General features: G+C 49.0%; 1 protein-coding gene and 1 pseudogene across 2 annotated transcripts in view; both read left to right on the forward strand.

Annotated features, from left to right (window-relative positions):
• The window catches only part of LOC142922436 (uncharacterized), a 16,463-nt gene extending 10,593 nt beyond the window's left edge, over positions 1-5,870 (forward strand). For both annotated transcript variants that reach the window (XM_076063238.1, XM_076063239.1), the window contains exons 8-10: positions 1,952-2,195; positions 3,471-3,540; positions 5,785-5,870. In XM_076063238.1, coding sequence (XP_075919353.1) covers positions 1,952-2,195; positions 3,471-3,519 — 293 coding nt within the window. In that variant the 3' untranslated portion in view covers positions 3,520-3,540; positions 5,785-5,870. The remainder of the gene's footprint in view (positions 1-1,951; positions 2,196-3,470; positions 3,541-5,784) is intronic.
• Positions 5,871-7,095: 1,225 nt separating this feature from the next.
• Positions 7,096-14,790, forward strand: LOC116937865 (large ribosomal subunit protein eL43-like; annotated as a pseudogene).
• Positions 14,791-15,027: the final 237 nt, after the last annotated feature.

Raw genomic sequence — 15,027 nt, forward strand, 5'->3', positions numbered from 1 at the left:
CTTTCCCGGCACACTGAGGAGTGAGATGCCCCTGTAGTTATTACAGTCTGTGCGGTCCCCCTTCTTAAAAAGGGGGACCACCAGGGCATCCTTCCAATCCTGCGGAACCCGTCCAGTGGTCCAGACTGTTCTTACGATGTCATATAGGGCAGTCTGTGCACAAACGCCGCCCTCCCTCAGCATTTCGCTTGGGAGATCATCTCTGCCCGCTGCCTTTCCTGGTCTCAGACTCCGGATCGCCTTCAGTACTTCCTCAACAGATGGCACCTCAGCCAGCCACTCACAGGGGGTGACTTCTTTCAATACTTGAGGCACCGCAGCCTCAGCAGGGTCATCCTCACTTTGTGCCACGATGTTTTCCTGGCTGAGGGATTTTCCCTCCCCCAGGACCTCACAGAAATGCTCAGCAAATCTGCAAACCTGTTCCTGGGGGTCGGAGATTGCGTCATCGTTTTTTCCCCTAATGATGGTAATAGGTGTGGCACTGCAGATTACTTTTTTGATGGAGTTAAATAGAGATTTGTGATCACGGGCCACTGAGGCAGACTCCATCTCCTCAGCAACCCGTGACCACCACCCATCCTTGCAGCGCCTCACGGCTTTCCGAACCTCCGAGCGAAGGCTGCGGTAAGCCTCCTCATTCTCTGACGTGGGATTCTGTAGCCGATGACAATGGGCCTGTCGCTTTTTCTCAACCATCCTGAACACCTCCTCTGTCAGCCAGGGTCTCTGGGGAGGTCTGGACCGCGTACCCAAAGCAGCCATTGCAGCTGCATGAGTCACAGTCCTAAACCTCGCCCATTTACCCTCGACATCAGGAGGAGTCGGGGACGTTGTCAATCCCAGCCGCAAGCGATGATGAAATTCTCGCTTGCAACTTTCATCAGATAACTGAGACCAGGCCACTTTAGGTTGGAATGGGGTCCTGGGTGTACACCCTCCACCGGAGTGGAAGAATGGCAGGCGCATCTTACAGATGACTAGTCGATGGTCAGAGGGCAGATCATCTCCACGGTAAGTCCTGGTGTCAAGGACATGGGCTCGTATCCGCTGGTCCGTCACTATGTAGTCCAGCAGATGTTCTTGCTTGGACCCGGCATGCATCCATGATGTTGTGTGGATGCGCTGATGCCGGAACACCGTGTTGGTAATTACAAGACACGTACACACACAGATACACACAGACACAGACACACACAGATATACACAGACACACACACAGATATACACAGACACACACACACAGATATACACAGACACACACACAGACAGATACACACAGACACACACAGATACACACAGACACAGACACACACAGATATATACCGACACACACACACAGATACACGCAGACACAGACACACACAGATACACACACACACAGATACACACAGACACACACAGACACACAGATATACACAGATACACACACAGATATACACAGACTCACACACAGATATACACAGACACAGACACACACAGACACACACACAGATATACACAGACACAGACACACAGACACACACAGACACACACACAGATATACACAGACACAGACACACAGACACACACAGACACACACACAGATATACACAGACACACACACACAGATACACACAGATACACACAGACACAGAGACACACAGATAGACACAGACACACAGATAGACACAGACACACTCAGATACACACAGACACACACACAGATACACACAGACACACACACACAGATATACACAGACTGTCTCTGTCTCTCTGTCTGCCTCTGTCTCTCTCTCTGTCTGTGTCTCTGTCTCTTTTTGTCTGTCTGTGTCTCTGTCTCTCTGTCTGTGTCTCTGTCTCTCTGTCTGTCTCTCTGTCTCTCTGTCTGTGTCTCTGTCTCTCCGTGTTTCTGTCTCTCTCTGTCTCCCCGTAACTCCCCGTATCTCCCCGTGTCTTCCCGCTCTCATAGTCAACACCACCAACACCACCACCACCACCCCCACTCACCACCAACACCACCACCACTCCCACCACCACCCCCACTCCCACCACCACCACCCCCACCACCACCACCACCCCCACCACCACCACCACCTCCTCCGTGCGCTTGATGTTGACGCTGATGGTGACGCTGATGGTGGCGGCGGCGTTTCTGGCGCCCTTCCTGCTGGGCACCGCGTGGGGCATTTGGAGCGCCGCCGGCAAGCGTCCCGGTGAGCGGCGGTGGTGGTGGTGGTGGTGAGGGCGGTGGTGGTGGTGGTGGTGGTGGGGGTGGTGGGGGTGGTGGTGGTGGTGGGGGTAGTGGTGGTGGTGATGGTGGTGGTGGTGGGGGTGATGGTGGTGGTGGTGGCAGTGGGGGTGGTGGTGGCGGTGGGGGTGGTGGTGGTGGTGGGGGTGGTGGTGGTGGTGGTGATGATGGGGGTGGTCGTGGTGGTGGTGGTGGTGGTGGTGGCGGTCTGCCGAGATGTTAACTGCCTCGCCGGGCACGCGGGAGGTCTCGCTGCTACGGTATGGACACAACATTGCCGTTGTGTCCACAGTAGGGCTCGTTGTTGTGTTACATGGCGTGAATATCTCAACGCTTTGTCATTAAAGCCTTCACCACCTGACACAGCCAATTAGTTACTAGTTTATAGTGTAGTGTAGTGTGTTGTGTATTTGTATAGTGTAGTGTATAGTGTAGTGTATAGTGTAGTGTATAGTGTAGTGTATAGTAGTGTATAGTGTAGGTATAGTAGTGTATAGTGTAGTGTATAGTGTAGTGTATAGTATAGTGTAGTGTATAAGTGTAGTGTATAGTGTAGTGTATAGTAGTGTATAGTGTAGTGTATAGTAGTGTATAGTGTAGTGTGTAGTGTATATTAGTGTATAGTGTAGTGTATAGTAGTGTATAGTGTAGTGTATAGTGTAGTGTGTGGTGTAGTGTATAGCGTAGTGTATAGTGTAGTGTATAGTGTAGTGTATAGTGTAGTGTAAAGTGTAGTGTATAGTGTAGTGTAGTGTATAGTAGTGTAAAGTGTAGTGTATAGTGTAGTGTGTAGTGCAGTGTATAGTGTAGTGTATAGTGTAGTGTATAGTAGTGTAAAGTGTAGTGTATAGTGTAGTGTGTAGTGCAGTGTATAGTGTAGTGTATAGTGTAGTGTATAGTAGTGTATAGTGTGTTTAGTGTAGTGTATAGTGTAGTGTATAGTAGTGTATAGTGTAGTGTATAGTGTAGTGTATAGCGTACTGTATAGTGTATAGTGTAGTGTATAGTGTATAGTGTAGTGTATAGTGTAGTGTATAGTAGTGTATAGTGTAGTGTATAGTGTAGTGTATAGTGTAGTGTATAGTGTAGTGTGTAGTGTAGTGTATAGTGTAGTGTATAGTGTAGTGTATAGTGTAGTGTATAGTAGTGTATAGTGTAGTGTATAGTGTAGTGTATAGAGTAGTGTATAGTAGTGTATAGTGTAGTGTATAGTGTAGTGTAAAGTTGTTGTTGTTTGTAGGAGGAGGAGGCGCCCAGAGCCTGGACCACGAGAAGCTGCAGATGACTGATGGTGTCAATGTCGTGTGCAGGTAACCATCACCATCACCACCATCACCATCACCACCATCACCACCACCACCACCATCACCACCACCATCACCACCACCACCATCACCACCACCATCACCACCACCATCACCACCACCATCATCACCACCACCACCACCACCACCATCACCACCACCACCACCATCACCACCATCACCACCACCATCACCACCATCACCATCACCACCATCACCACCACCATCACCATCACCACCACCATCACCACCACCATCACCACCATCACCACCACCATCACCACCACCACCACCATCACCACCACCACCATCACCACCACCATCACCACCATCACCACCATCACCTCCACCATCACCACCACCACCATCACCACCACCATCACCACCATCACCACCACCACCATCACCACCATCACCACCACCACCACCATCATCACCATCACCACCACCATCATCACCATCACCACCACCATCACCACTATCATCATCACAACCACCACCATCACCACCACTACCACCATCACCATCACCACCACCACCACCATCACCACCATCACCACCACCACCGCCACCACCACCACCATCACCACCATCACCACCACCATCACCACCACCACCATCACCACCACCATCACCACCATCACCACCATCAACACCATCATCACCACCACCATCATCACCATCACCACCACCATCGCCACTATCATCACCACCACCATCACCACCACTACCACCATCACCACCACCATCACCACCACCACCGTCACCACCATCACCACCACCACCGCCTTCACCACCACCATCACCACCATCACCACCACCATCACCACCACAACCACCATCACCACCACCACCATCACCACCACCACCATCACCACCACCATCACCACCATCACCACCACCATCACCACCACCATCACCACCATCACCACCACCATCACCATCACCACCACCATCACCACCATCACCACCACCATCACCACCATCATCACCATCACCACCATCACCACCACTACCACCATCACCACCACTACCACCACCATCACCACCATCACCACCATCACCACCACTACCACCATCACCACCATCACCACCATCACCATCACCACCACCACCATCACCACCACCACCATCACCACCACCATCACCACCATCACCATCACCACCATCATCACCACCACCATCACCACCACCACCATCACCACCATCACCACGATCACCACCATCACCATCACCACCGCCACCATCACCACCATCACCACCACCATCACCACCACCATCACCACCACCATCACCACCACCACCAGGTATGTAGAAGGGATGAACGATGAATCGATCTGAAATCGAAATCGCAATTTGAACAATGCGATGAGCAAATCGCAAAGGCTGTGATTCTGTGCGTGTCTTTATTTATTTCACTTAACAATTGTTCTATGTTTGATTGTTCTATTTCATAATTGTTTTTTTACCCTTTTATCTGGAAACAAAAGTGACACATTTTTTACAAGGAGTCATGTTGACATTGACCACAATACCTGCGGTCGGAACGCAAACACAAAACAACAACTCTGATAATGTATTGGCACTGTCCTTGAAATTGATTGGTCCACACCCGAGACGGCTTTCTTTAGAGCCTCGTCTCACGTTGGTGTTGGACCAGAAGACGCCAAAAGGCGCACAACTCAAAGACAATGCACCATCAGAGTATGAGAGCTCGGGGTAAAGCATTTGCACCATTGGAAACCTCATTTGCCAGTAACAAAATATGATGATGGGTTTTTTACCCTTTTTACATTATCAGAGTTGTTTTGTGTTTGCGTTCCGACCGCAGGTATTGTGGTCAATGTAAACATGACTACTTGTAAAAAAGGTGTCAGTTTTGTTGCCAGATAAAAGGGTAAAAAACCAATCATCGTATTTTGTTACTGGCAAATGAGGTTTCCAATGATGTTCTATTTCAATTAGAACATTTTAATAAATACACGCTGGAAGCAATTCAAGTTCTCATTCTTGCATTAGAATATATCCAGAGCAGCTCATATTGTGGTGGTATCACGTGGCAATGACTCCATCACGTGTTTTACATCGATTACACAGTGAATATTGAATCGGAGCTTGACTCAATGTATTTTTTATCGCAAATCAAATCGCAATCGATCTGTCAGAGAAATGTCACTTGGATATCTTCCCCAAGTGGCTGAGCCCCAGTACGGAGTCTGACTCCTCGCTCACTGTCCTCACTTCTTACAGTGACTTGGACAGCAGCCTGCTGGCCGGGGGTCGCCTTGATGACAACTACGACGGTGATGGTGGTGATGGTGGTGGTGATGGTGGTGGTGGTTATGGTGGTGATGGTGGTGGTGGTGATGGTGGTGATGGTGGTTATGGTGGTGGTGATGGTGGTGATGGTGGTGATGGTGGTGGTGATGGTGGTGGTGGTGGTGATGGTGGTGATGGTGGTGGTGATGGTGGTGATGTTGGTGATGGTGGTGGTGGTGATGTTGGTGATGGTGGTGATGGTGGTGATGGTGGTGGTGATGGTGGTGGTGATGGTGGTGGTGATGGTGGTGGTTATGGTGGTGATGGTGGTGGTGATGGTGGTGGTGATGGTGGTGGTGATGGTAGTGATGGTGGTGGTGATGGTGGTGATGGTGGTGGTGATGGTGGTGGTGATGGTGGTGATGATGGTGATGGTGGTGGTGGTGGTGATGGTGGTGGTGATGGTGGTGATGGTGGTGGTGGTGATGGTGATGGTGGTGGTGATGTTGGTGATGGTGGTGATGGTGGTGGTGATGGTGGTGGTGGTGGTGATGGTGGTGGTGATGGTGGTGGTGATGGTGGTGATGGTGGTGGTGATGGTGGTGGTGGTGATGGTGGTGGTGGTGATGGTGGTGGTAGTGGTGGTGATAGTGATGGTGGTGATGGTGGTGATGGTGGTGGTGATGGTGGTGATGGTGGTGATGGTGATGTTGGTGATGGTGGTGATGGTGGTGGTGGTGGTGGTGATGATGGTGGTGATGGTGGTGACGATGGTGATGGTGGTGATGGTGGTGATGGTGGTGGTGATGGTGGTAATGGTGGTGGTGATGGTGGTGATGTTGGTGGTGATGGTGGTGATGGTGGTGGTGGTGGTGATGGTGATGGTGGTGGCGATGATGATGATGGTGATGGTGGTGGTGATGGTGGTGGCGACGATGGTGATGGTGGTGATGATGGTGGTGGTGGCGACGATGCTGATGGTGGTCGCGATGGTGATGATGGTGGTGGCGACGATGGTGATGGTGGCGACGATGATGGCGATGGTGATGGTGGCAAGGATGGTGATAATGGTGAAGATGATGATGGTGGTGATGGTGGCAAGGATGATGATGGCGACGATGGTGATGGTGGCGACGATGGTGATGGTGATGATGGTGAGGATGGTGGTGATGGTGGCGACGATGATGACGATGGTGATGGTGGAAAGGATGATGATGATGGTGGTGGCGATGGTAGTGATGATGATGGTGGTGGCGGTAGTGATGATGGTGGTGATGGTGGCAAGGATGCACCGTGGGGATGATGGAGCAGCACGTGGAGTTGGAGGAGGTGGAGGAGGTCTCAATGGAGGAGGTCTCAGTGGAGGAGGTGGTGGAGGTCTCAGTGGAGGAGGTCTCAGTGGAGGAGGAGGTGGAGGAGGTCTCAGTGGAGGTGGTGGAGGAGGTCTCAGTGGAGGTGGAGGAGGTCTCAGTGGAGGAGTTGGAGTAGGTCTAAGTGGAGGTGGAGGAGGTCTCAGTGGAGGTGGAGGAGGTCTCAGTGGAGGAGGTCTCAGTGGAGGAGGTGGAGGAGGTCTAAGTGGAGGAGTTGGAGGAGGTCTCAGTGGAGGAGGTCTCAGTGGAGGTGGAGGAGGTCTCAGTGGAGGAGGTGGAGGAGGTCTCAGTGGAGGTGGAGGAGGTCTCAGTGGAGGAGGTGGAGGAGGTCTCAGTGGAGGTGGAGGAGGTGGTCTCAGTGGAGGAGTAGGTGGAGGAGGTCTCAGTGGAGGAGGAGGTGGAGGAGGTAGAGGTGGAGGTGTAGGAGGAGGTGTAAGAAGTGTAGGAGGAGGAGTAATAATAAGAGGAATAGGTGGAGTCTGTTGGGGACAGCCCCTGGTTGATGTTTCTCTCTCTGCTCCCTCAGTCTCACACCGCTCCCTCAGTCTCACACCGCTGGCGAGACCTCAGGCTCCGTGTGTGTGCAGCGCGTGCAAGGCCGCCGCTGCCGCAGCCACCACCGTCATGATGTTGATGTTATTGTTGATGTTATTGTAGGGGCATAGCACCGTGTTGATGTTGTTGTTGATGTTATTGTTGTTATTGTAGGGGCATAGCACTGTGTTGATGTTATTGTTGATGTTATTGTTGATATTATTGTTGTTGATGTTATTGTTGTTGATGTTATTGTAGGGGCACAGCGCCGCCTGCTGATGGAAGAGGGTAACTTAGGTGCATCACGTGGTGCACCACGTGAGACATCACGTGGTGCACCACGTGATGTCTGGAATCCTCCGTCGTGGCTGTTCAAGTTCGTCATCGTCGTCATTGTCATCGTCGTCATTATCATCGTCGTCATTGTCATCGTCGTCATCATCGTCGTCATTGTCATCATCGTCGTCATTGTCATCATCGTCGTCATCGTCGTCATCATCGTCGTCGTCATCGTCGTCATCATCATCGTCGTCGTCATCGTCGTCATCATCATCGTCGTCATCATCATCATCGTCGTCATCATCATCGTCGTCGTCTTCACCACCTAGTGAGACGGCGCTGGCGACTGCTCTTACTGAGCAACAGACGGTGCCACTACTTGTGGTGAGGGTCAAAGTGCGTCCGCCCACGTAGGGCGGCGGTGTTCACGTTGTTGTTGTTGTTGCTCTCCGTCACTACAACTTGTTGTTGTTGCTCTACGTCACTACAACTTGTTGTTGTTGCTCTACGTCACTACAACTTGTTGTTGTTGCTCTACGTCACTACGACTTGTTGTTGTTGTTGCTGAATAAAGAAGCCCCTACAAGTATTGCCGACTCCCCAACTGCGTCACTACAACTTGTTGTTGACTTAAAGCTTTCGCGAGTGCAGGAATTCATATTCTTTGGGGGACTTTCTATAAAGTCACGTGGGATATGTTCAGAAATAATCAAATAAACAAAGAAAACTACGACGTCTCGATCGCAACGCAGGCGACCGTCATCAGGAGGGGAAGAAGTGGGGCGATCGCTAAAGGCAAAGAAGAAGAAGCTGTTTTAAAGGATTAAAACGGGCGCAGCTCCAGCGTCGTGGATCACAAGCGGAGATGTTCACGTGAACTGGGAGAATCGACAGAAGGGTGAAGAAATTAACAACTTGCGGTGATGTTCACGTGAACTGGGAGAATCGAGAGAAGGGTGGACGCACGAGCCGTGGAGAAATTAACAACTTGCGGTGGGCCCAATGCACAGGGCGACACCGCGGGAACTGGAATTGATGGTCCCATCTTTAGTAAAATAAAACGAACATTGGGAGGTGACAGGATGGACACATCACAGCCAGTTACGACAAACTGGTCCATGACGTCCTTCCAATGATTGCTGAGTCTGTACCCATCCTCTCGGTTCAAATTGTGTCTGTGGATGGCCTCAATAACGAATTTTTGCTGATAGCCAGTGGGCTTACAAAGTAACTTCGTCTTAGAGAAATCTATTTCGCGTGAGCCAACCGCATTAAAACAATGATCAGCCACGGCCGAGGTGTTGATCCTTCCGTGTTTCAAATCCGCCTTCTGCTCACGAACACGGCCCGAGAAGTGTCGCTTAAATTTAGATTTAAAGCTTTCGTGACTGCAGTAATTCAATTCTTAGCTCTTTCGGTAAAGTCACGTCGAAGGGAAACAATAAAATAATAAAATATATATATAAAACAATAAAAATTCTCACGACGTTTCGACCAGTTCACGTGGTCGTTTGTGTTATGGTCGAAACGTGAGAATTTTGATTGTTTCATATATTTTATTATTTTATTGTTTCCCTTCAACGTGACTTTAGCGAAAGAGCTAAGAATAAGTGTCGCTTAGTTTCCCCAATGTAACTGCTGCCGCAGACACAGTTTGTGTTTGTAGACGCCGGGGTATTGCACGTCAGGGATCAACATCCTTCGCAGATGGGATTAGCTCACGGATTTTACGCACTGTTAAATCGAGCCTGGATCTTGTGTGTTTGCTCAGGATTTTAGAAGTATTTTTGATGACCCCTGCTAATGTATGACAAGGTGATGGTTTTGATTGGGTCCTCAGATGGTTCTTTCCCAACGGTTGGGGTGATAGCTTTACGGATTGTGTGGTCCGAATATCCATTCGTCTTGAGAGCTTGGTGCAAGTGTTTCAGTTTTTCAGTTTCTTTATTTTGGTATAGCCCTGTGAGCCATTCGGCTCTTGAATCGGGTGCAACCACAACAAACAAAAAAAACTAAAATACGAACAAGAAAACATCTTAAAGTGATTCATCTTCTTTGGTTCTTTCGGTAAAGTCACGTAGAATGATAATAAAATAATAAATTGATAAAATAAAATAACACAATAATATTCTCAATAATAATATTCTCAATATTATTGTGTTATTTTATTTTATCAATTTATTATTTTATTCTCATTCTACGTGGTGACTTTACCGAAAGAACCAAAGAAGATGAATCCTTGCAGTCACAAAAGCTTTAAATCGAAATAAAATCTTAAAGTGACTATGTGTGACTGTGCAAACAGAAAATCCAGGAAAAAAACAGCAAAATATTCCTGAAAAAAGCACCGTGCACCAACGCTGTGTGCAAAAAATCCCAGTGGGATGCAAGTCAAACAACAACCACAAGAAAACTTAGATTAAGGCCATCAGTCTAACTCCGTACTACAACAAAACAAACATGTCCAAACCAAAAAACGTTTTCCAAATCACCAAAAAATAAAGCCATTATTGCAACGTAACAGTGATCACAGGGACTGTGACCGAATTTGTACAATAAACTACATAAATAACATGTAACACCAAATCCTAGAGCCATAGCTGGCTTCATGAGTTACTCCACAACAACAGAAGCATCGGTCGGAGTATCACATTTTTCAATGCACCTTTAAGATCAGCACGCTGGCTAGGTGATGATGGTTGGATGATACATCGAGCTCTATGGTGTAGAGACTCTTCCCCATCTTATCCCCCTCTCGTCCGTCTACGTGTGGAGGGAGTGGTGTTGGATGGAGGGGGGAGGGAGGGGAGGTGAACGCCTTGGCAAACCTTCACTGAGCGTCTCTTCTGGCTGGGTTCATCATTAATTGTGGTCCTTCGCTCTGGCTGGGTTCATCATTAATTGTGGTCCTTCTCTCTGGCTGGGTTCATCATTAATTGTGGTCCTTCTCTCTGGCTGGGTTCATCATTAATTGTGGTCCTTCTCTCTGGCTGGGTTCATCATTAATTGGGGTCCTTCTCTCTGGCTGGGTTCATCATTAATTGGGGTCCTTCGCTCTGACTGGGTTCATCACAGTGTCACTGTGTGTCACTGTGTGTCACACTGTGTCACACTGTGTCACAGTGTTACAGTGTTACACTGTGACACACTGTGTGTCACTGTGTAACACTTACACTGTAACACTGTAACACACAGTGTGACACTGTGTGACACACTGTCATACTGTGTCACTGTGTCACACTGTGTAACACTGTGTCACTGTAACACACTGTGTGACATACACACTGTAACACACACACTGTGTGTGTCACAGTGTGTATCTGGTAAGTCTATGGGTCTCTGTGTGCTGAGTCTGAGTCTCTGTGTGATGAGTCTATGTATCTCTGTGTGGTGAGTCTATGGGTCTCTGTGTGCTGAGTCTATGAGTCTCTGCGTGTGCTGTGAAGAAGGGCCTTTGTTCGAAACGTCGCCTATTATGTTTTTTTTAGTTCTCCAAGTTATTGACGAATGTGCCGCGTTTTATTGCTGTTTGTGCACCACTGCGAACGCGGAATCTCAAAAGTATTTGTTACGTTGGAGCTGGAGCACACTTTGATGAGGTCATCACGTTTGAGCTCGCGAGTGACTTCGACACGTGAATAATATTGCTTCGCGTGATGACGTCATCTTGCGATACACTAGCGGTCATGCTCGCGTGATGACGTCACGGGGCAGGAGCCCCTAGTCGCGCATGCGCAGTGAGGACTCCCTTCTTTCCGCCACAGCCGCCCGCCATGGTGGGTTTCTACGTCGCGATCCGCGTTCATCCTCGGCCATGGAGCTCTCCTCGCGGGAACTCGCGTGCTCAGAATGTCGCCGCCGCCTTGCTTCGTGACTGTGTGCAGCTATTTATTGTCGGAGTGTCCTGGTTTTAGCGACTTCGGTGTTGGCTTAGATTCGAGGGCGGCAGGCCCCCTGGCTTCGCGGCCATTGAACGTCAACTTGTTGAGGCTTCGCCTGTGGTCCAATGGACGCGTTGATAAATAGTTATACTCGTTATAGTTACACGCTGTTTAGTTACCGATTACGTTCCGCGCTGCGTTATTCATTGGTGCGAGTTTTATATGTGCGTTGTTTTTGCCGTGGTCTATCCACTGTTAGATGAAAGCAGTCTGCCTCTTTTTAATGACCTTGCGACTCGCCTGTTTGTGTTGCGCGGCGAAACGATTGATGGTGACAGACGCCTTCGCTGGGTTGCGTGTGTGGCTTAGACGGCCACGGTGTCGATCTATTTCATCGGTTGGACGATCATGTATTCAACCCGCCACCGAGCTCGCGCAAGTAGCCGGTTTGGCTGCAGGTTGCACCGCAAGTGATGGCGTCTTAAGAAACCGCGTGTCCAGCAGCTGTGGACAGAAAACGCCATAAGCATCATATAGGCCGCGGGACTCGGTTGGGGATCAGTGCAGTAGTACTACCCTTGTACGGTGCTTGTGATGCCTCGACACCTTCCAACTTGGTGTGGGAGAGTAGCAGCAGCACGAGACGTGCGTGTTGGCGCGGTCATTCTCTCATCCAGCAGTGGATTGACCTGAGGACTGTTGGCGTCCCAAACCTGCTTGGAGAGTTGCTGCAGGTTTCCCTTCAAAAATATTCCTCCCTGGGTTCTTGATTGGTTTTATGTGCACATGGCTCAACACACGAGACCAGGCATCTGAATAATATATTTAACGTTTTTGTGCGGATTTAAATAATTTCCCGAGTGTTGACAATGTTTAATCTCCGTACAGGTCTTCTTGGATTAGATCGCGTAAATATGCAAATGTATCGTTAAACCTGCCACCGGCCGATTAGTAAGGTTTGTCACGTCAGAACATGCCAATTCGTTACTAGTACGGCACAAATCTGGCTGTCACCTGATGAAGCTAGGTGTAATTACTGGCGAAACGTCGTACTCAGATTGTAAATGTTGTGGCTTGGCTCTCCAACACTGATGTGCTGTACTAGTATACTACACAATACACTACACTATACAATACACTAGTGCTGTACTAGTAACGAATTGGCATGTTCAGTTTACGTGACAACCCTTACTAGTTGGCTGTGTCGGGTGGTGGCGGGTTTTATCGACACTTTTATATATTTACGCCATCTAACCCAAAACACTCTACTATGGATGATAGTGGTCGCGAAAGCCTACGTGTTAAACTGAATGTTTAATCTGCAATGCAGTAAATTGCCGATGTGTAGGGTATTCCACGCCACCAGACCTTAATGTTTACTGTTGTACGTAAACCGTTCTGGTGGTGTGGTTCGTTAAACTATCCTTTAGCCTTTGTCTACTGCGACCTATTCGATTTTGCCCAACCTCTTCGTGCTGAAAGCGTGCCATAGGTAATTGTAGACTTATGGGTGGCAATTGTTCTTATAAGGGCGAGTAAAATATAAACTTGAGTATTGTTTTGTTTGGGAAGTCTGTCGTAATGTGACCTTGGTGCGAAGCATCTGAGCGGATATAAAACGCTGCGTGTCCAGGAAAATGACGTTTTGTGTGGTCTTTGCTTTCGGCTCTCTTTCTCCGTTAGGCAAAGCGCACGAAGAAGGTTGGCATTGTGGGCAAGTATGGCACGCGGTACGGCGCGTCCCTGCGTAAGATGGTGAAGAAAATCTAGATCAGCCAGCACGCCAAGTACACGTGCTCCTTCTGCGGCAAGGTGAGGGGCGCCAACCCACGTGGCAAAAGGGGCACGTCTGGGCATTATCCGGTGGCTCGCGCTGGTTGGGTCAAGTTGTGAGTGCCAGCCTGCAAAGGTCAAGATTGCAATTGGGTGGTGGTCGTCACCGACAATGGTTGCCTCAATAGGTTTTTTTGCGAATAAAATTGGGCCTGGACTACTGTCCTTGGAGTTGCAGGGCAGAAAAAGCAGTCTCAGGTACGACTGCCTCGACCCTTAAACCGACTACAATAACAGGTCATCGGCTAATAAAGCAAGACTTTAAAGGACCGATAAAAAGTTAAACGTCGTTACCCCAAGGAGTGGCAGTGGCTGTTTCTGTCTGGGTAAATGGGATATGGCTTCTTTCAATTTTAATTTCAGACGTTACACGTGACTAACCCAGGGTTTTGTCGCCTGTGTACACCGATCACTGTTCATTAAACACTCTTCTAGACATTCTCATTTGCTAGACACAACTCCCATTGCTTCCTCTGCCCTACCAATTTGCCGTGGTTGCTCATGATAAATGCACTACCAGTGAAGATTTACATCCACAATTCCCATAAATTGCCCTCGTGTTGTCCTTAACAAATTGGGGTCCTCGTGTTTTAGTACACGCACACGTGTTGTGCTCACGCTTGTTAACTGTGTGCCTTGACCGGTGATTTCCGCTCAGTGTACCTGTGGTGCTCGTGTTGTCCTTGTGAAAGCCAGACCAAGATGAAGAGGAGGGTGGTGGGCATCTGGCACTGCGGCTCGTGCACGAAGACCGTGGCAGGAGGTGCATGGACCTACAAGTACGTCTTGCACGCTATGTTGAGCCAAAGCCTAAGCTGCTTTTACCGTTCCTTATCGTTTTCTGTAATATTTTCAAAGGTAATTATTTTGAAAATGACCAAGGTGTGTATTATTAGGATGAAGGTTTAGAAGTGTTTATTACGATGTCACCCAATGTGTGTAACCGCCCGTTCCTCCTTCAGCACGACCTCGGCTGTCACAGTGAGGTCTGCCATCCGCCGCCTGCGTGAGCTGAAGGACCAGCGAGGGACCCTTCCCACACTGCTCACACCACCGTCCTAGCACACCAGGGAGATCACAATAAAGTGTATATGAACCAGCATCAGTGCCTGTGCGTTTTTTGTTCTGTGCAGTGTGCTCTTCATTTCTGCATCATTGCTCGCGAATTGGGAAATGACAAAGCACCATTGCTGCCACCCCCCCCCCTCACATCGCTAATGCCCACTTAGTGACCAGTGATGCTGCGTTCATTCACATGGTGCCACTTGGGTGAGCTGGTGCAAGGCATCTCAAGTTGTACTGCAGAGTTGTATTAAGTGTTGAGGACATTGGTAATG

The sequence above is a fragment of the Petromyzon marinus genome, unplaced genomic scaffold, assembly GCF_048934315.1.
Source record: "Petromyzon marinus isolate PM22_M1 ecotype Great Lakes invasive population unplaced genomic scaffold, UKy_Petmar_22M1.pri1.0 PM_G_Scaffold_95, whole genome shotgun sequence".
Lineage (NCBI taxonomy): Eukaryota > Metazoa > Chordata > Hyperoartia > Petromyzontiformes > Petromyzontidae > Petromyzon > Petromyzon marinus.